At 42.4% G+C, this 19,807-nt stretch overlaps 1 protein-coding gene across 8 annotated transcripts in view; it reads left to right on the plus strand.

The window, feature by feature from the left end:
- Positions 1 to 19,807, plus strand: part of KCNK2 (potassium two pore domain channel subfamily K member 2) — a 129,168-nt gene that overhangs the window by 34,122 nt on the left and 75,239 nt on the right. The window contains exons 1-2 of one of the 8 annotated variants that reach the window (XM_039698011.1): positions 17,868 to 17,885; positions 18,416 to 18,473. The exons of 5 other annotated variants lie outside the window; for them this stretch is intronic. In XM_039698011.1, the coding sequence (XP_039553945.1) occupies position 18,473 (1 nt within the window). In that variant the 5' untranslated portion in view covers positions 17,868 to 17,885; positions 18,416 to 18,472. Of the gene's footprint in view, positions 1 to 17,867; positions 17,886 to 18,055; positions 18,474 to 19,807 lie in introns of those variants that run through there. 2 more of the 8 variants (XM_039698012.1, XM_039698010.1) reach the window with 2 other exon arrangements.

The raw sequence follows: 19,807 nt of genomic DNA on the forward strand, positions 1-19,807 counted from the left end.
ATGCATCAACAATTCACAATATATTAAAAAACGCATCTGAAATCCTATTCTTTATATGAATAAGAAGAAAAAACCTGTTTTATCATAAGTAAAATCCTCAGAGAGAATAAACCATATGTTACCCACCTTGCAAAATACACGTCTTTGGTCTTTTATGTGCTTCATTCCATTAATCTTGCCTTTTTGCAGCCTGTAAGGAGGCTGGAATACTTGTATTCAAGAGTTTGATTCAGGTTTCTGTTCAATGGAGCTAAGTATCCAGCAGAAGGGGACAGCCCCACGAAAAGCTCCCCCAGGTTGCTATTGTGTGTTAAAAAGAAGGCACACAGATGAGGAAGGAAGTCCTGTATGGAAGTCTTCTATAAGTTACTGATGCTGCTGCTTCCACAGAAAGCTGAACTCTTGTGCAAGGATGAGAGCATCTTCACAAGTGTAAAGGCATGGAGTAGGGTGGCTTAAAAGATCATATTTAAAACAGGTGGATGTAAAATGTTGCTCAATAGAGATATAATGACAGGAAAGAAAAATGCTTCTATCTGGGAAACATTCTTATCAACAATCTTTGCTAAAGTATTTGGGATTTCTGGTAAAAAACTCTCCAGAAATCCTGGGTTTAGGTGTGGGTGGAGAACAGCTTCTCCACAAAAACTCAAGTGTATTCAAAGGTATAGGCAGACAGAACTGTGGAAGGGGAGTGATGGCAGAACTGTGGATGCCTTCAGCTGTATGACTGGGGAGTGTGTTGTAAAGCAGCCTCTATGACAGATGTCTAGGCAAAAAAATCATCAGCTCTTCACCAGAGAACTTAACCTTCCTTGTGCAGGTTAAGAATGGGGGAAAGTCTACTGTTTTCTTTACTTAACTCTCAAACATTCTTTCAAAATGCTACAGCTAGGTAGGCTTTTGTCTGGAAACCTCTGTTTTGGCTTCTCAAAAATGTATTTACTGATCCATTGGGCACTGTGCACTTTTAAGCTAACATTAAAATGGGCATCAGAAATTTGTTTCCTATAATCTGTGGGAAAAAAATGAAATGGAAACTTCACTTTTACTGAGATTATTCAACCTTTCAGAGAGCCTTGACCATGCACAGTTTTTCTGCATGGATGTAATTATACCCTGTACTTTAGCTATGGGTGTCTTTTTGTATCTCTGCAGAGAGAGCACCTAGGGATTTACGACACACATGAAAGACCAATGCCCTCAACCTCAGGCTGGTGATAGACAGAGCAAAACATCAGGAATGCACATCTGGCGTAGTGGGAACAAGGCTCTGTTTCTATTCTTTTCTGCCATGAGTTGGAGATGGTGAGAAATTTTTTTGAGGTGTATTAAAATATCTTTGATGACAGAAGCCAGTTCTTCAAGAAAACAAACTTTGCTCACAGAAAAGCACTGGTCTAACTGAAGCTTCCCGTGGGAATCTGCATTTCAGCTCCGCCATGACCAATAGGGCAACAACTTGATATTGCCAGGCTAGCTAAGGTGGTGGATCAAGCAGAATAAAATTGTCTCTTGACTGTTCAATATTCCAGGTGAGGGCCCTGACCTGCAGTAATCCATCTTCTGACTACCTGACTACCCGTGCAGTCAGTGCACACACTTCCTTGTTACTTTAGTGCCAGCAGTTACCGTCCTTTTTTTTCCCCTCTTCATCAGCATTGGTCTCTGATGCCCTTTGATGAAAGAAGAAAAGGGTATTATTTACCCAAAGTGAAGAAAAGACCTCTTAACAACAGAGAAAATGGAGATAGAAAAGTCCTGAAAAGAAAATATTTATATAATCAAGCAACTCACAGTCAGTCCATACCTACTTTCCTGATTAATTTTCCTTGCTCTATCCATAAACATCTATTTTTTTTCCCCGTGACTGCCCTAGAAAAGGTTGTCCTCCTGTTCCCAATGATATTTTTTTCATTTTCACATAGGACAAAGTACAACCTCTACTGCAGTTTACAAGCACATACTAGAAACAGAAATATATTGTAGCAGAAAGTAACCTTGCTAACATATGCAAATATGTTAGAGAAGAATGTGAGGATTAGGGTAAAAATGGTTTAGTAATATGAAGAAGTAGCAAAGGCAGAAAAAGGGTGTTCCCACTGCTTTTTAAATCTGTCTTTAAATTATTTACTTGGCACTTTGACAGCTCACAATTTAACTAATTTCATTCATCTTAATATTTAATCACAGTTTTTAATTATACTAGTAACTTGAGGCTACTCCTTAACTCAGCAATAGCTTCATCTTCTATTAATAAATGGCACATACCCTTGGCTTTGACACTTACTTGCTGTGAGTGTTTCGGCTTTGGTAGAACACGCAGTTCAGGACACTGTTATTGCATCTTAAATCTCAAATCTTCTTAAATTATCAGTACGGCATTTAACCCCGATGATAATAATTTAGCATTAAAATGTTCAGTCTTCTCTATAGTTCTTAATGCTACTGTTACTAAAATTGCAGAAGATCAGAGAACAAGTACTTATAAAAAATCTTACTCTGAAAAATATTCTTCCAGATGATTTTTCTTCTCAGTCTGCAGAAGAGACAGTCTGGTACCTGAGAGCTGTGGGTTGGAAGAATGTTACATCTCTATGTGTGGCTGGCAGGGTTTGGGATGAAGGACTTGGGGTTTATTTTTGAGCTGTGTGCCAGATGAACTCCCTTGCTAGGGTTACAGCTCTTGTGTAGCACTGGGCTGCATTGGTTTGGAGGCTGCTGGGGAACAGCGGCCATCTAGCCCAAATCCACCAGGGAACACTAAAATATCTGGGGCTTGCTGAGCTATCTCTCCCCCCACAGCTCTCTGACGTCTGTGTGGTTCTGTGATGACGAGGGAATGTGACTTATGGATTCAAAGTAGTTGACCATTTTTCCCCTGAGTCTCTGAGACCAAACTCCTGTTTTTGCAGGCAGCACATCAGATAAATATTTTTTCTACAAATTGGCCACCTTCTATTTTACAAAGTTAAGTTTTCATTCTAACTCTCCTTATTGAGATATTGCTCCAGAAGTTGGCTCTTCTCTTGCTTTTTTGTGATTCCCAGCCAAAATTTATTCACAGAATAAATTCCAGGTTTGTTGCCAACATGGTTCCTTAGCTCAAAAAAGACTATTTGATTGATCTACACACAGCAATCAAAGTCTTCTCAGTGTTCATTTTGCCAGACTAAGTGAGCTGAGCTCTTCCAGTTTCTTTTGACATGATTCATCTAGAAATCTTTACTGTTCCTCTTTGGATTAATTTTTGTGGATCGCTGATGATTAGAATTAGGTGCATTTTTCCTCTGACACTTCACCAGGGTTGGCACACAGTACTCTGATAGCACTTGCTGGCCAAAACTCACCTCCTATGTACTGTTGATACAAAAATAACAAAATTAATCAGGATGAGCAAAATGGTGGATTTAACAGAACTGCTATTAAATTTGGTTGAATCAGACTACAAGGGCTGAGATTATTATGTGGCATATCTTTGTATTTATACAGTGGCAACACGAGGATCAGGAACCAGGACACAGTGGCCCACGTGGCTAGTGCTATTTGTAGGTCATCTGAAAGGCTCAGGAACACAAATGTGTGATGTTTGGTGGCTTTTTGCTCAAGGAGCTGGCCACTTTGGGCTCTATTCGTAGTGTATTGATTCTCCCCATCCACTTAGTGAAGACTTACTGCCTGTAAAAATTTCTTTCCTGTCACCTGTGGCCACAAAGATTATCTTAGACTCAGGCTGAAGCAAGGATTTAAGCTCAGCTAGACCCTGAATAGTCTAAGTCAGAAGTGTAACATTTCCTGTGTGATGTGTTGCTTTGAACCAGAACAGATCAACACCAAAAGGAAGAAGAGAAGCATCAGCTTCCATTTCTTCCAAGATCCAATGTTAAATACCCCTGTTAAATATTTGTTAGTTTACCTGTAAAACATTAGAAAGATTTGTCAGGGTTATAAGATCCAACCCAGGCACTTGCAGTAATTACCACTGAGAGCACTCTATGGTATCTGAAGAAGCAGCAGCAGGAAAAATAAAATACATTTGGTGTCAGAACAGTAAAAGAAAATGAGGGATGAAGGAATTAGATAGCAGCTAAGGACTATAGCTATTGCCTCTGGGCTTCTTATGAAATTGATCAGAGGGATTAAAGAAGTGATTTTTGCCCTTCAAAAAGAAAAGTTTCTAAAGAGTGAGGTGGTGTCCTGGCTTGTAAAATAAGCATGTATTCTTTTTTGCCATCTGTTGGGGGTTAGGCAGTTTTTCTTATCTCTTTCAAGAACAATGACACTGCCAGGAAGATAATCTCCTGCTAATGGGCTATTGAATTACTCACTGTGGCTGGTAAGATTAGTTACATCATCCCATTGGGAGATGCTCCACCCAGAGGGAGGAGCCAAGCATCCCTGCCACCATAAAACAAGCATTTCTGAGACCACAGACAGCCTTCTTCACTGGATTTCCCAGAGGAATCAGGAACCAAGGCCCAGCTGCTCCTTCGCCACATTTTCGGAAGGGATCTACACCCTTCTGCAGATCGCCGCTCCAGGAGGAGCAGCCACCATTTGGCTGGACTGCTATCAGCACCCTGACTTCTCAGGGTGCCAGGTTTTTCTCACTCTGCCAGTGGTTGTTTTGCTTGTGCTAAATTACATTGTTATTTAGTTTTTTTTTCTTCCAGTAAAGAACTGTTATTCCCGTTCCCATATCTTTGCCTGAGAGCCCTTTTAATTCTGAAGTTGTGATAATTCGGAGGGAGGGGGTTTACCTTCTCCATTTCACAGGAGGCTTTTGCCTTCCTTCACAGGCTCCTGTCTTTTCAAACCAAGACAGGTGGGCAAAAGCTAGCTACTCTTCTTTTTCCATTAACCTCAGGCCAGAGGCAGTGGATGTAATTTAATAACCTACAATTAAAGAAGAGCAGTCTAATTACAAGTTTGTGATAAAAAAAAAAGTCAGGAGAATCACACTCTTTGAAAGAATGAAGTTCTGAGAGGATTAATTGCAAGTGAAATACCCTAAAGAGAAACGTATTTAATATTGTAAAAAAAACCCTGAATTTTGCTGTTTATGGGATCCTAATTTTGAGATCAGATTGCAGTAGAGAGATCAAAATTGAGCGAGAAATATGGAGTGAGATTCTGACTCACATTTAGAAGCAGCTGTGTTAGTGGGCCAGTCTGGAGAACACTTTTGCATGAGAATGCAAGTTTTAGAAAGAAAAGAGGTGATGCTACAGAAGATTGGACTGACAAATCTTAGGAAAAAAAAAGGATTGACAAAATAATTAAAAATCCCTTCAACTATTAACTTCTTATATGGAGCAAATTTATAAGAAGTAATGTGAAAGTTTCAACTTGTCAGAACAAATGGGAACAAAGCAATGTCTGGCCTTGAGTGAGCTAAGAGACAAAGCCATCTATAGGAGTCCATACCTAAAAGGAAAATAAGTAAAAGTATTCTGCACAGCAAAGAAGCTTTTCCTGTGGAGACTGCTCAGATTGAGCCCTATATGAGATGACTGAAATGTGCCCTTGAACATGAGTGGTACTGTTGCTTACAAACTGGGTATTGATACTCAGATCAATATGAAACCTTAAATCAATTTGGATATAGAGAAAAAAAGCCCAGGGTGTACAGTGACAATGTCAGTTCAATAACAGCTGTATACAAACTAAATGTAATTTCAAGGCCATGAAAACAGAATTTTACTTATTATTGAGAAAGATAGAAGCTGGAAATATGTGTGGTTCTTCTTCTCCTAGGGAGAATGTATAAACTAGAAAGCCAGAGGAATCTGGAGATAGAAAGAAAAACTGATTATAAAACTCCAAACTAAATTAAGACATAGGCAGCAAAGGAAAAATTAGGAGGGAAATTTCATGTACACACAAACAAAAAAGAAAATTAAAACTGTCATTATGGTTGCAAAAGAACACTGAGAAAAATGCAGAATGGGAATCACAAATATTTAAAGATGTTCATGATAAAAGAAATTTTCTATCCATGATCATGATATCCCTTATATGTTTTGGAGATTTTAGAAACAAATGTCTGTTACAAAGGAAAAAAATGGCCCAGTTCTCTCTGCACATTTACGACACAGAGATAAACCCCAACCTGTCAAAGGAAATTCCTTATATAGTGTTCTCAAGTCACTGTTTTCTAGGTCCCCTTGATAAAAATGGACATAACAGTACTTTTTCACCTCCAAGAATTACTGAAACAGAGAGCACTTTGCAATGCTTAGCATATATATGCTATTGTAATGAGGCCATTGCACACATATTACTACCTAAACTTGGTAGTCTGTACTAGGGAGAAAAACTTATGTTAAGGAATAAATTAATAATTCACTTTGAACAGTTGGCATTCTAAATTAATGTGTCTGCATTTTGGCTTGATTCATACACTGATTTTAAATATGAAGAGTAAGTGGTTTCTATCATAGTTCTGCTTTATCCAAACCCAAGATGCATACACTTTTTTCTGGCACAGTTTGTAATAGTGTTTGCCTTTTGTGCTTTCCTGCAGTGAGTATTTTCTAAGACCTATGCTCTGCTGAGCACCCACAGCAACTTCTTAAGTGGGCAGGCTACTCCTCTGCCATGGTATGTGCGAGTGCTTCCCATTTCTTGGTGCTCAGAAGCAGGTGCAGGCTGACTGTCACTGCTGCACTGAGGCAAGACCCAGGTGTGCACCAGTTCTTTGTCCCTGAATCCTGCAGACCCAGTTCCCATGGCAAGGGAAGGCCAGGCCCAGCTGGAAGATGAGCCACAGCACGCTGTAGCTGGGCGTTGGTCTGCAGGATCGGTGCAGCAGGACCCTGGGGCGTGCCAAGGCATGCAGGGGAGCGTAAGCACAGGCACTGACACACAGGATGTGAGAACTGACTGCTCCGAGTTTCCAGGCTTCCTTTGAAGTCGATGGGAACTCGCCTGAGTAAGGTACACATGAAAATGGAATAGAAGTGTTCAGTTTTGGCCTGTTAGGACACGGGTGTCAATAGAAAATGCTTCATTGCTGAAATCATAAGCAGCTTGCTAAATATTTGGGGCTTAAGAATACTCCACCCAATGGCTTGCTGATTAGAATGTTCACAGGGAGGTAGAAAATGTGAGCATAGATCTCCTTTCCTGTCTCCTTAGATATTTCAGCCATTGACTTGCACTAAGTGGTGACTTCGTTCTCTCCCTTTTCCCTCCATTTCTTTCAATTTTTCACTCTGTCCTTGTTAAGCTCTTAAAAACCCACCAAAACAACACCTGGAATCTGAAGTGTGGACACTTCCTCCCTTGAGAGATTTAAATCCCAGAGCCTGACAGGGTTTAGTGCACTTCCTTTCCTTGGTGTTGCTCAGTGCCTAGCTGCTAGTGGTTCCTGGAAGATCGCTGTGAGTTCCTCTTGCGTGACTGACTTTCTCCACACAGGGAACTCAGGAACTTTGGTCTGCATATACTGTGTTTAACTAAAACTAAATGCATCAGTGCAGAGCATGGTGACTCTTAAATTACTGTGTTGACTAAGCCCGAAGCCCAGAAGAGCTGAAGTGAAATCACAAGAGATAATGACCATAAGAGAGACATAATGATGGCTGATTTTATTTTAGTGATGTAAATAAAATGTGCTGCATCAATACACAGTAACTGATGAGATGTGAGTCTGGACTGGAAGAAAGACAGGGTCAGTTACCCTTGTCCTCCCTTATTGAAGGCAACTAGACCATGTAATTCCTTTCACAAGCTGGTGACCCTCCAGTCTGACATTATACATTCTGTATAAGTAATAACTAGAGCTTATAGCTCGGGTGTAAGTGCAGTTATATGTAGATAAATATGTAGGTAAAACAGATGTCTTGTGTGTGCAAGTGGTATATTAAGTGTACGTTGCAGTTAAGACATCAGTAATTGTTACATGCAGCTTTAATGTTACTTACTTTGAGAGAAACATGGCTGGCTGGGACTCTTGAAGTATAAATGGTGTTTTTCCATATATAGCTTCCTGTTAAATATTCTACACAGCAGCTACTATGCTTAGGTTCTTCCCTAAGTGGTCATTTTGAATGGCAAGCGGTTCAGCGCTTATTGACAGGCTGCTTTCTTGTTTAAAAATAGAAGAATGTGTGGATCCTTGTACACAGCAGGTAGCCAAGTAATAACGAAAGTGATTGATGATAAAAAGCTTGCTTTCCACTCTCCTGTCATCAACAACCTATTGGGATCAAGAGAACACTGGGATAGAAATTAATCTTCCTTGAGTTATTCTAAACAGTCAACTGATAGGAGATTTCTTTGATGTCATTCAATTGAAATTGATTAATTCTGTTAATTACTCTGTTTGAACTGAGTTAGCAGGAATTTTCTGTGTGTTGCAGCATCCTTGATGGTTTGTCTTCTTGCATGCCAAACAAGAAAACTTGGTAAAGAATGTGAAAGCAGATGATGTCAACCTAGTGTTTGCTGACTTAGACTGATGACTATCAGTGATAAATATCTGTAGAAATGATCAGATATAATTTGTTTCTGTACTTTGATTTTTTACTGAAACTGTCATTGTTTAAAATACATAAACAGTTCTTGGGGCAGGAACTCATGAATTCTTCTGCCAAGGACATGCACAATCACTAAGGTAGGAATATTTTCTCTCTTTCTCCCTCTGTCCATTTAATACCTCATGAATCTTTAATCCTATAGGAAGAACTGGGATTACATTAGAGTTCTTTAATACCTGCTGGACTATGAGATTGTTGTAAATCTAGGGTGCTCCCCCAAGCTTTATGCCATCTCCTTATTCCTGATGCCTGCTGGGAAGGTTCAGATTAATGTTAATAGTCCAGGACTAACGTCCTACCTGGAATCTGGGGGTTTTTTTGGGTTAGTAAACTGAATCTTATGAGCTAGAGGAGCTATTTGGAGTGCTTGGAAATGTACAAATAGACTGACATACACTGAAGGATTTGTCACATACTGAGGACATGGCTGCTTCAAGTTTGTCAGCCATCCTGAAATCTGTCTTTGCTCTATCTAGCTTTCAGTCAAAAAGAAAACTAATTTATTGTGCTAAAATGTTATTATTAAAAAAATTATCAGTGAGTATTTCTGGAGAAAGGTATGAGAAATGAAACAATAAAACATGTTGTAGGTACATCTTATTCTAGCTAAGCTTCAAACTGGTTTGTCTTTCCCATGTATCTAGTAGGGACTTGAGCCAAAAAAATTTCCAAAATACTGGCCACAGCTCTCTGGTGCTGGGATCCATTTCTTTTGCATCCTGCCTGATATATGTTTGTCTCTGCTCTATAAAGATGCCTTTGGAATGCCCCTCTGTGACACTGTAGCTCAGCTGGAAGTCAGCAGCTTCTTGACTCTGAAGAAAGCCTTTATGCAATAGGAAGGCAAAACATCCTGACAAGCTCAGTACTTGCTCTGGGGGTAAACAGGTCATTTACCTGCTTTCAGTAAAATTCTTTCTGCTGATGACAAGGGAGGAGAAACTTGCTAAGCACCCATGTGAATGTATTGCTGTTTATAAAACTCAAGTGTAAAATCTCTGGTGCATAAACATATAAGTGAGAACAACAAATATAGCTCAGTAATATTTCCTAGAGATCAGATGAAATCACAGGGCAGTGCCCAGGAGTCCAGTAAAGTGTTAGGATCAGTGATCTCTGAGTGTGACTTGCTTGAACTGGGCTTACTTGAACGCTGGAGTGATAGGTTCTCTCCAGGAAGGTTAAATATTTAAATGCCTTTATGCAGAAGAAATAATTAGAATTATTTTTGCTTATCCTGAGAAAGTCTTGTAATCATTTTGCACTATTATGTAAAATCTGGAGGCTTTCCTTCTGTTTATGTTTTCAAAGAAAGCAGTAACCATATCTACTGTTTGCATAAAGTTTGTTCTGCTAGCCTTCCAAACAAGCCAGGTGAAGGGCTATTTTCTGGATCAATTGGGCATAAGAATTGGGCATAATGCTGAGCAGCATGGTGGGAAGTGTGTTTGTGTCCAGAAGCAGAAAGCTTGTTCAAGAACACCAGTGGTGAAAACTGAGCCAGACAGAAATGAAAATAAATTGCTTTCTTTGGGGATCACTATTTTGCTTCTAGACACCTCTGTCCACATCAGATGTTACATTTCATCTGCAAAATGATATAAAACCTCTCAAAGCAGCTGACAAAAAGGTAACTCCAGAACTGGAGGCAGCACTCACATGCCATGGAAGTACCATAATTAAGGGAGTTTGCCTTGCTGGGGGTCAGGGTTCCCAGTTTGAGTGTCTGCTGGGAAGATCATTCCTGCCCTGCCTTCAGAAGCTGGAAATACTTTTTTGTTAATGCTGCACAATCCTTTGCATGCAGCAGCTGTCTCTGAATTCCCATACAGCTGTTTGTGTGGGGTTCTGCTCTGATGTACAGCAGATATATCCAAGATATCTGAAATCCATCACATCTGGATTGTATGTATTTTTGTGGATTTGCTAGCAGGATGAAGGACCCGCTCCCTGTGACCCTGTAAGTTAGGAATAAGGGATGGGGTTTTGTTCCCACAAATCTAATTTACTAGTTATAATATGGTGATCAGAGCTGACTTTTAAAAATATTGTAGGCAATTTTTATGAGTTAGTAAAATCACCAGATCTTCTCTCTAAAATAAAGAAATTGCCAATAAGTCCCCAAGAATCTGGTGCAAATATTCAGCCTGAGGCTTCTTTACTCACTGCTTTTGTTGTATGTCTTTCATTGAGATACTCTTACTGGATAAAGCCTTAGGTAAATTTTTTGAGTCATAATCCCCTTAATATCCAAAGTTGTTATGAGAGAGAACATGAAAAGCTAAGAAAGCAATAATTTCAGAAATTGGTTTCTTTATGGATTTTCTATTAACTTTTTCCTGGCAATAATGCTCATTAATTTGGTATACTCCCCTTTTTAACACACAACACACACAAAATCACAGAAAGTTTACATAAATTGTTATAGGGGATCACTTATGCTGTGTTTGTTGCCAATATCAATCATTTAGAAAAATAATTATTTTTATTGAAGAGAACCTTTTACACTAACAATGATTTTTTAACAATTTTACTCACCCTTTTTTGTGATGGGGCAATTAATCTTTTTGGGTAAGTGATTACAAAAATATTAATCTGTTGAGAATTTTAGAAATAGAACAGCTTTTATGTCCAGGCTGCTAAAATGTAATGGAAATTTCATAATATTAATTTTAGCTGTTTTATGTGAAGGGATCATACAAAATAACTTTCTCACCAGTCACAGCCCTAAGCGCATCTGGTTCTATTTGTTGCCTGGGGTATTACATCTGGGGAATATTTATATTTGCTGTGCAAAGAGGAAAATATGGGCCAATCTTGCCCTGTATTTTCTACCTATATTTTCCTTGGAGCCGGAGTCCAGCTTTTAATGTTCCCTCTACCAAGAGAAAATAAAACATAAAACTGTACAAGCCCATGGCTGAGTTTCCTTGCATGCTTAACATCAGTGGCAGGACATAACAGAAACACCTTTATTCCAACAAAAGTACGTAGATTAGAAGCCACTTCAAAGCTGAAGAGATGAGTTTGCATAGCCTGTTCTCCTGCCAGCACAGTCCATAACTGCCAGTCAAAGATTAAACCACTAAGCCCTGAATTTCAAGATCACACTTTAAAGAAAATAGAAGGAAGTGCCTTCAAGGATGGAAGTGCTGAGCAATGCCAATGTATGATGCATCCGAATAGCAGGAATTTGTTTCTTGCTGCCCAAATACCTTATGAAAACTGGGCTCTGCTCACCTAGCTTTCTGCCTGCATGGTGTTAGTGGCATCTTTGCCACAGCAGAAAGAGCAAGCACTAGAACAATCTACTGAATTAAAAAAAAACAAAAACAAAAGAAACAAAAAAAACCAAAAAAACCCCAAAACACAACAACCCACAAAAAAAAAAACCACAAAAAACCAACAAAAAAACCCAAAAACCCCAAAACCAAAGACTACCAAATGCTATCCAAATTCTATCTTTCTTAAAAAAACCTGTAACATCCTTTCTAGACATATCTCTATGTAGCTGAACATAGAGCTTGCCAGAAAATAGTCTCTTGTGCATATTTGAAAATAATTCATAGATTTCATTACACTTTTATGGCTAAAGCCAGGTAAAGTAGAGTCTGGTGGTTTTAAAATATACATACTTAATGTTTTCCTTTTTCATCACCTCATTTGTATTCTTTATTTCTGCTAGCAAGTTCTTTCATTAGCCTTGCATGATACTTATTTAGTATTACCAGGGCTATTTTCTCTTTGGCTGTTTTGTTTTGTTTTGTTTCTTCCAAATCTGATTTGTGGATTACTCGAAAAGAAAAGCACTAATGCTATTTTCGGTGATTTCCAGTGTCCTCTGTCTGTGTTTTATTTTATTTTCAGATTGTTGTGTCATAGGTCTTTGTCACTAATTCCAGAGTTTCCTAAAATGTGGATATAGTACAAATACAAGAAGTCCTCAGCTCCTCAAGGCATGGTTTAAAAGTGAGCCTACTGACTCAAGGAAAACTCCCTTTAGAGTCAGCACAAACTTTAGCAATTCTCATCAGGCCTGAGATCTGCAGTCATACATACAGTTTTTCTTTCAAAACATTCCCTACTCTTTTTCCAATCTGCAAAGACAATACAGAGATTAGGTTTCCATCTCATCCAGTAGCACCATGAAAATCAGTTGCAAGGTTGGTACTATTGGGTGTGGACAGACAGATATGAAATCTAGATATTCCCATTGTCTGCCTTCTGTTTTGAAGAGACCACAATGGCAAAAATGGAAAACAAATTACAAACCAGCAATTTTGTAGAACATTTTGGTGATTACAGAAAAGCATTTTGTAATCATCCCAAAGCACTACTTGCTGTCCATCAAGGACATCAGTAATTCAAAGTAGTCCTAAGTTTTTTCTGTGAATAAATAATCCATAATAATGGTGACATGGAGCAATTCACATTTATCATTGATGAGAATGGCATTAGAAGTTAGTTGTAATCAATGCTTCTGAAGCTCTCCAAGCATAATAGATTTGGAAACAAATATGAAAAAACAGTGGCAGAACATGTGATAAATAAATCCCATTAGGTCTGATAATATGACACAGGCAGGCAGGAAACCCACTGGGAGATTTGCAAGTCAGTAAAGAAAAATACACATTCACAATATTAATTACAACAGTCAGTGCTTTACAGGTTCTAAAACAACTTCCCTCTTGCTGCAAGTGGATAAATAGATAAGGCTTGCTAGCAATGGAAAGAATTAGAACATAATTAAGACTGACAACTGAGCTGTATAAAAATAGATGAGCACATGTAAACATTTTTTCTAGTAATTGATGAGGTGAGAAACAATGGCTTTTCTGCTGAATAAATAATTTGTCACACTGTAGGACAGATGCTCCTGGTAGGTGTAATAACTGGCTAGTGAGGTAGAACTCATTAATATTGTGTGGTGCAGTCAACACGCTGGAGTGAAGGGATGCCATCCAGAGGGACCTTGACACACCTGGGAGGTGTCACTCAACATGAGCTGGCAATGTGCACTCACAGCCCAGAAAGCCAACAAAATCCTGGTCTGCATCCAAAGGAACATGGCCAGCAGGTCAAAGGAGGTGATTGTCCCCCTCTGCTCTGCTCTGGTGAGTTCTCACCTGCAGTGCTGCATTCAGATCTGAGGACCCCAACATAAGAAGGACATGGAACTGTTGGAGCAAGTCCAGAGAGGTAATGAAGTTGATAGCAGAACTGGAGAACCTGCCCTACAAAGGCAGGCAGAAGAATTTGGGGCTGATCCACGCAGAGAACTCATGGGGAACTCATAGCAACCTTCCAGTATCTGACGGGGCCCTACAGGGAAGCAGGAGAGGGACGCTTTGTCAGGAACTGCAGTGATAGGACAAGAGGGAATGGGTATAACTTAAAAAGAGGGGAATTTTCATTTAGATATTAGGAAGAAATCCTTTCCTGTGGGGGTGGTGAGGCACTGGAACAGGTGGCCAAGAGAGGTTGTGGATGCCCAAACCCTGGAGCTGTTCAAGGCCAGGCTGGATAGAGCTTTGAGCAACCTGATCTAGTGGGAGGGGTCCCTGCTCGTGGCAGGTGGGTTGGGACCAGATGGTCTTTAGGGTTGCTGCCAACCCTTAGCATCTATGATTCTGTGATTCTGCAGTACACATTCTAGTTGCCCTATGTATGCTTAACTCATTTCAAAATGTGAATTAGATGAGTTCACGTATTTTGCAATGGGCCTGTTCAGGGCTTTGGATCTTCAGAGGCAGAGGAGGGCTGAGTACCACTCAGTGTTTCCTGCATATTGCCTTCTCCCCAGTGTTGGGAGGGTGCGTTTTCAGCACGGTCACTCGGAGCAGCCTGGCATCCTTGCTGCCTGTGAAGAACGTGGTCTGCCTTCTCCTTTACTCCAAAGAGAGAATGGCTGTGTGCCATTAGTCCTTCATTTAGTTTAAATTCCCATAGCAGGATACAACTAATGGTTTATGGTGAAATACAGTGGCATGGCATGGCCTTAATGTCATAATTATCCATAAAGAACTGACAGAGATCTTTTAATGTCTCCAAAGAAGTCAAGAGACAAGCAATTTGTGAGTCTTGCTGAATAAGTAAAATTAACCTTAAAATTAACTTACTGTGTAAGTCCAGTAGCATTTCTGCAAAGCTTTCTGGTAATAAAATCTAGCAGTAGCAGAGGTGTATCCTTGTCTTTAACTGGGTGTACAGTTTGGCCAAATTCTGAAGAGAAGCAGAGGTTTCCTGCTATCATGTGATGAGGAAGAGTAGATGCTGTGTTCAGGAGGTCCCACAGCCTATAGCAGTACACTGTTTGATCAAAGGCACAGGTTCCCTGTGGTCTGTTAAACAGGTGCCCACATGAATAAGCTGCTGTTGAGGTCAGTGAGGCAAATGCCCTCACTGGAACCCTTGTCATAGCAGTCCCTTGGGAATGTAGAAATCCTCAGCAGCTAAATAAGATTGAAGAAGGCTGGAACATGTGTTGCCTCCCATTACACATCATCCCTCCCTTTAACCATCCCACAGCTGGTTAAAGGAGAAGAGCATTTATTGCTCACAGAGGTGGGGGCTTAGCAGAAGCCTCTTGTTCTGGGCACAAAGCAAGTCTTCTTCATCATCTCCCAGGGAGGCGATGGCTCCTGAATTAGGAAGAGGAAAAGAAAGTGTTAGGGACAAGTAAGAGTACTTTTTACTTGAGACTTTCAAATTGGTCTTTATAGGGTACTTCTCTGGAATAACTATTTTCCTGCAAGAGACCTCCTGTCCTATCAAAGCCACATTTAGATCATCTGCAGCTGTTATTTCCATGAATATAGGATTGCTGTGTTTATCATGCAACTTTGACTTCCTCTGCATGCTGCATGCCTGTCTCTCTTGGCTGAGCCTACTTTTAACATTTCACAGAGTTGAGCAGCTTCCAGTACCCACCGTCTGTGAGTATTGTGGTCATCCCAAACTCATGCCGTTTTTAGACAGCATTTGAGAGTCCTGTGCTTTGTGATTTTTTTCTCATGTTAGCATGAAATACACAAACCTGCTTATACTTAATCTTAGACAATTTTTTTCCCCAGTTTGTTCAGATAAATCTCCTTGGCTCAGCAGCAAATCCATTTGTTTGCAAGGCTGGAGCTCTGTGTTTTAGCTCCTTTTATTACTTAATTTTTTCTGTGTTGGTTAGTGGGAAGTTTTGTCAGCACTGCATTTAAGTGTGTTTGTTTAGCAAAGCTCAGGCCTGATGCATCAAGCTGGTCAAATGTCGGTTCCAAATTTGAGGGCAAAGTGGTAACACACAGCATTCAAACGATGTGCGGTGTATATTGCAAAAAAAAATATTGATGGGCACGACTCCATAGAGTAAAGACTAGTGCTGTAAAAGGCCTCCAGAAAACAGGAGTTGCTGTACACAATAGTTTTTATTGTACACTACAAAAAGGATTACTGGTTTTCTTGCTGAATGTGAAGATCAATGCTGTATGTGGAGTGTTTATATCCCTGCTAGAAATGAGAATGCACAGCTCAAATCCACTCGAAGTAAGTGGTAAGATGAGGATACAGCTGAGGATTGCATCTGGGATCACAATAGCTGGAAAATATTAGCCAGCTGGAAGTAGACATTGGAGATATTTACTAGGTAATTAATGGAAATAACTGCTTTCTCAGAGATAGCTCTTCAGGTCTTAAGGTTAAGGTGCCAATGCAGTTGTTCCTGGAGGAGATCTCAAAATGGTTTCTTCCCATTGGGTGGAAACCCTAAATTTAAGGCCTGCTCCAAACCCTCCTGAAGCTATTGGAAGGCTTCCCATGAATTTCAATTTGTAGGCAATAAATATGAGCCTTTTTAAGCTTTTAATAATAATTCCTTCTCTCAAAGAAAAACAAAATCTCATTCCAAATATTTAGATTGCTAAAGAAAGGCATGTAGTATTTTCCACTGTATTTTATGGAGACACAGGTCAGCATGGAGGAAAATGTTCACGCCTGTTTTTCCATAGGATGTTCAAAGAAATCATGCAAAATTATTATTTTCCATGAGATAGGAACAGCCAGTGTTTACATAGGTTAATAATTAAGAAATTTGCTGGAAAGAAAGGAGAAAATATGATTTTTGGGGGGAGAGTACTTGATATAAAAAATATTCAGGTGTGAGAATCTTACATCTTTGAGAATTCCTTGAATGAGGGAGTATCAGCAGTCAGAAGCAGACATTTCTCTTGTGTTTGAGTATTGGGTCTGTGTTGATGAAGCCAACCCTGTGACTGAAGATCTGCTTGCAAGGGGTTGTGGTACTGAGCCCGGAGGCTCTCATTACTCGACAAGTGTTCTGCTGGTTCCCAGGGATGGGCAGCAATGAGCTAGAGCTCACTCTGGAATAGCAGGGGCAGCTTCCTGCCCTGTGCTGCGTCTTGTGGAGACTCGTGGACGCACAGGGTGAGAGTGGTGTGATTGATGTTGCTGAAATTGGAGTCCAAAGGAACTCAATATTACGCTCATTTGTATTATGTCACACTGATATGGAGAAGCGTTAAAATAAGTGACTTCTAAAGTGTTTGCTGATGGTACTGCTGATTTAAGTGGGATTATAGCCCATTAAACACCCGATGTATGACTGTCTTTGGCCGTTTTACAGATACAGCCTCTGGCTTTAAATGCTTGAGACTTACACCCATTTGTTATGGTGAGTAATTTTTTAGACTTTTTAGAGAGTGGCTGTGGGAGCAGTTTTTGGTTTCTCGTGGTAAATCCTCTTCTAGGATTTGTCTTCATGCTCTTCACCTCAGTGTGAGCAACTGACCCACGGATGGTGTCACAGGTGACAGATGACTGGGAAATAGGGGAGTTAGCCCACAGCAAAGATAGCAAGAATAATTTCAGGCTTTTTAGTGGCAGAAAGCACAGTTGAAGCAGCATTTCTGATGTATCTATCAGACAGAAATGGAAGAAGGCGGTGCGCAGGCGGCGTGTGCTACAGGAGAGCCGCTACCATCCCTGACTCCTAGATCCCACCTAGTTAACTCCTTGCAGCAACACACCGGGGCTGCCAAGCACCGGGTTAAAATCAGGCCGAGCCGGGAAGGACGGCACCGCCGGGCCCTATAGCCCCACGCCGTTCTCCGGCGAGGACCGAGATGTCCCCGCTTGTCCCCCCTCTTCTGCTAATTCGGTGACATTTCGGACAGTTCAAAAGTTCACGGGGAGGCTCTGGCGAGGCGACCGGGTGTGGGGCCGGAGTAGGGACCTCCAGCAGGTCCAGCCTCGCCGGCGGGGTTGGCCGGTGCCTTCTCCTCCCTCTCTCCCTCCTCTCTCCTCGCTTGCTTCCAGGCGAGACCTTGCTCTCCGCAGGTACCGCTCTGCCTTCCCGCGGATCCCTTTCCATCTTCCCCCGGCGCCCCGGCAGCATCTGCCGGGAGCCCAGCGGGCAGCCTGCGCGGAGGGGCGCGCACCCCGGCGGGCCGGGAGCGGCGCGGAGCGGCTGCCCCCCCGGGGCGAGCAGCGCTGTGGCTGCTCGCCGCCCCACAAAAGGCACCGCCGGGCTCGGGCTGCTCCGCACGCCCGGCGCACCGGAGCGCGCACGGACACGCACACACACACACGGGCACTCACACACACGGACACGCTCGCACGCACTCACACACACGGGAGCGCCGCGATGTGCGATGCGCGATGCGCGACGTGAGGCACCTCGCACGCCGCGGGGCCGGGGAGAGCCGGCGGGATCCGCGTTGCCAGCCCGCCCGCCCCTGCCGCTCCCTCTCCTCCAGACCCATCCATCAGCCTCTTCCTCTCGGTCTGCTCCTGCCTTTCTTTTATTTTCCTTTTTTTTTTTTTTAATTTTCTTTTTTTAAAATTTGCTCTAACTGTATCTATCCAAGCATAGAAAAAATGCCTGCCCGTGGAGCGAGGAGAGGGCACCGGGTCGGTAAATAAGAAGTGAGTACGAGCACAATGGCGTGCCTCCCCGCTCCCAGCCCTGCGGATGCTGCATGCGCCCCTGCTTCCCCCGCACCGGACACCGGGATGCTCCCCGCGGCGGCCCGGGGCTCCTTTGTACCTTGCCTGGCTCCTTTCCCCTCCCTTCCCGGCCCCGCTCGCGCCGCGCCCCGGCTCCGCCGCCGGCCGCCTCGCCCCCGCGCCGCTCCCCGCCGGCGCTGCTCCGGGCGGGCTCGGCGGCCCCGGCCGCGCTGAGAGCGCTCCCCGGCACCGGCCCTGGGGCATCGCAAGGGCTCGGGGGCTGCCGCAGGAGGGAAGGCGGCGGCGGGAAAGGGGCTCCCCCCGCCAGGGTGCGGGACGGGGGGGCTGTGCCCGAGCCGCCGGTGCCCGTGGGGCGGGGGCCGGAGCTGTGGGAGGCGTGACCGCGGCGCGCGTGGAGCGCCCGGCGCCCACCCCGCGGGCTGTGAGGGGCGCCCCGGGTCCCGCTCGGCCCGGGCTGGGGCTGCCACTCGCCCCCCGACCCCTTTTTCCGGAGCAGCGGTGTGTGCCGGAGCCCGGCGGGTTCCCAGGCAGTGACTCTGCCAAGTACCACCTTCCCTGCAGGGACGCATCCCATCACCGCCGTCCTGTGGGAGACTTTCCTCTAGATTTAGATCTGAGCTTTTCCCAACGGTGGCTGGAAGAGCTGTCTTGGCCATTTAAAACGTACTGGTTATTCAAAACAATTTAAATATAGCTTGTGTGGTCACTGCCGTGACCATCTTCCCGCAGGAGACCTTTATCTGCACTTGATGTGGAGGATTTTTTTTAGTGCCCATGTAGTTACTGGTAGTCACATGAGTTATCCAAGTACTTGATTAACACATTCAGCCACTCTTTTCCTAACCCGGTGGGGTTTGTGTAGCTGTAAATATAAATACCTGCTCTAACAATTGCACGACTCTTCCAGTAAGCACACCTGTGTTATACCACTGTTTTCTGAAAGGTGTAATCAATAAACAATTAGCCCGTTAAGACCAGTATGATGAGCAATGTCTTATTTTTACAGTTGTGTCTGGGGAGTTTAGAAATGATCACACAACTGTTCTCCGAAAGCATTTGCTGGATCATAACACAAAGTAGGTGAAAGAGATGAGGTTTTGTATTTTCCGGATACTTCTGTAATGCTGAGGTAGAACAGAGCTGGAAGGCTGCTTAGCAGTGCTTGAGAGAACATTGGACATAAAGAATCTCTGCAACAAAATACTACCTTGGAGTAACTCAATGAAATGCAAGGATGTAGGGGAAATATTGAAATTTTGGAAATTATTCAATATCATATAGGGACAGACATA

Source organism: Passer montanus, unplaced genomic scaffold, assembly GCF_014805655.1.
Source record: "Passer montanus isolate IOZ18808 unplaced genomic scaffold, ASM1480565v1 scaffold12, whole genome shotgun sequence".
In the NCBI taxonomy this organism is placed as follows: domain Eukaryota; kingdom Metazoa; phylum Chordata; class Aves; order Passeriformes; family Passeridae; genus Passer; species Passer montanus.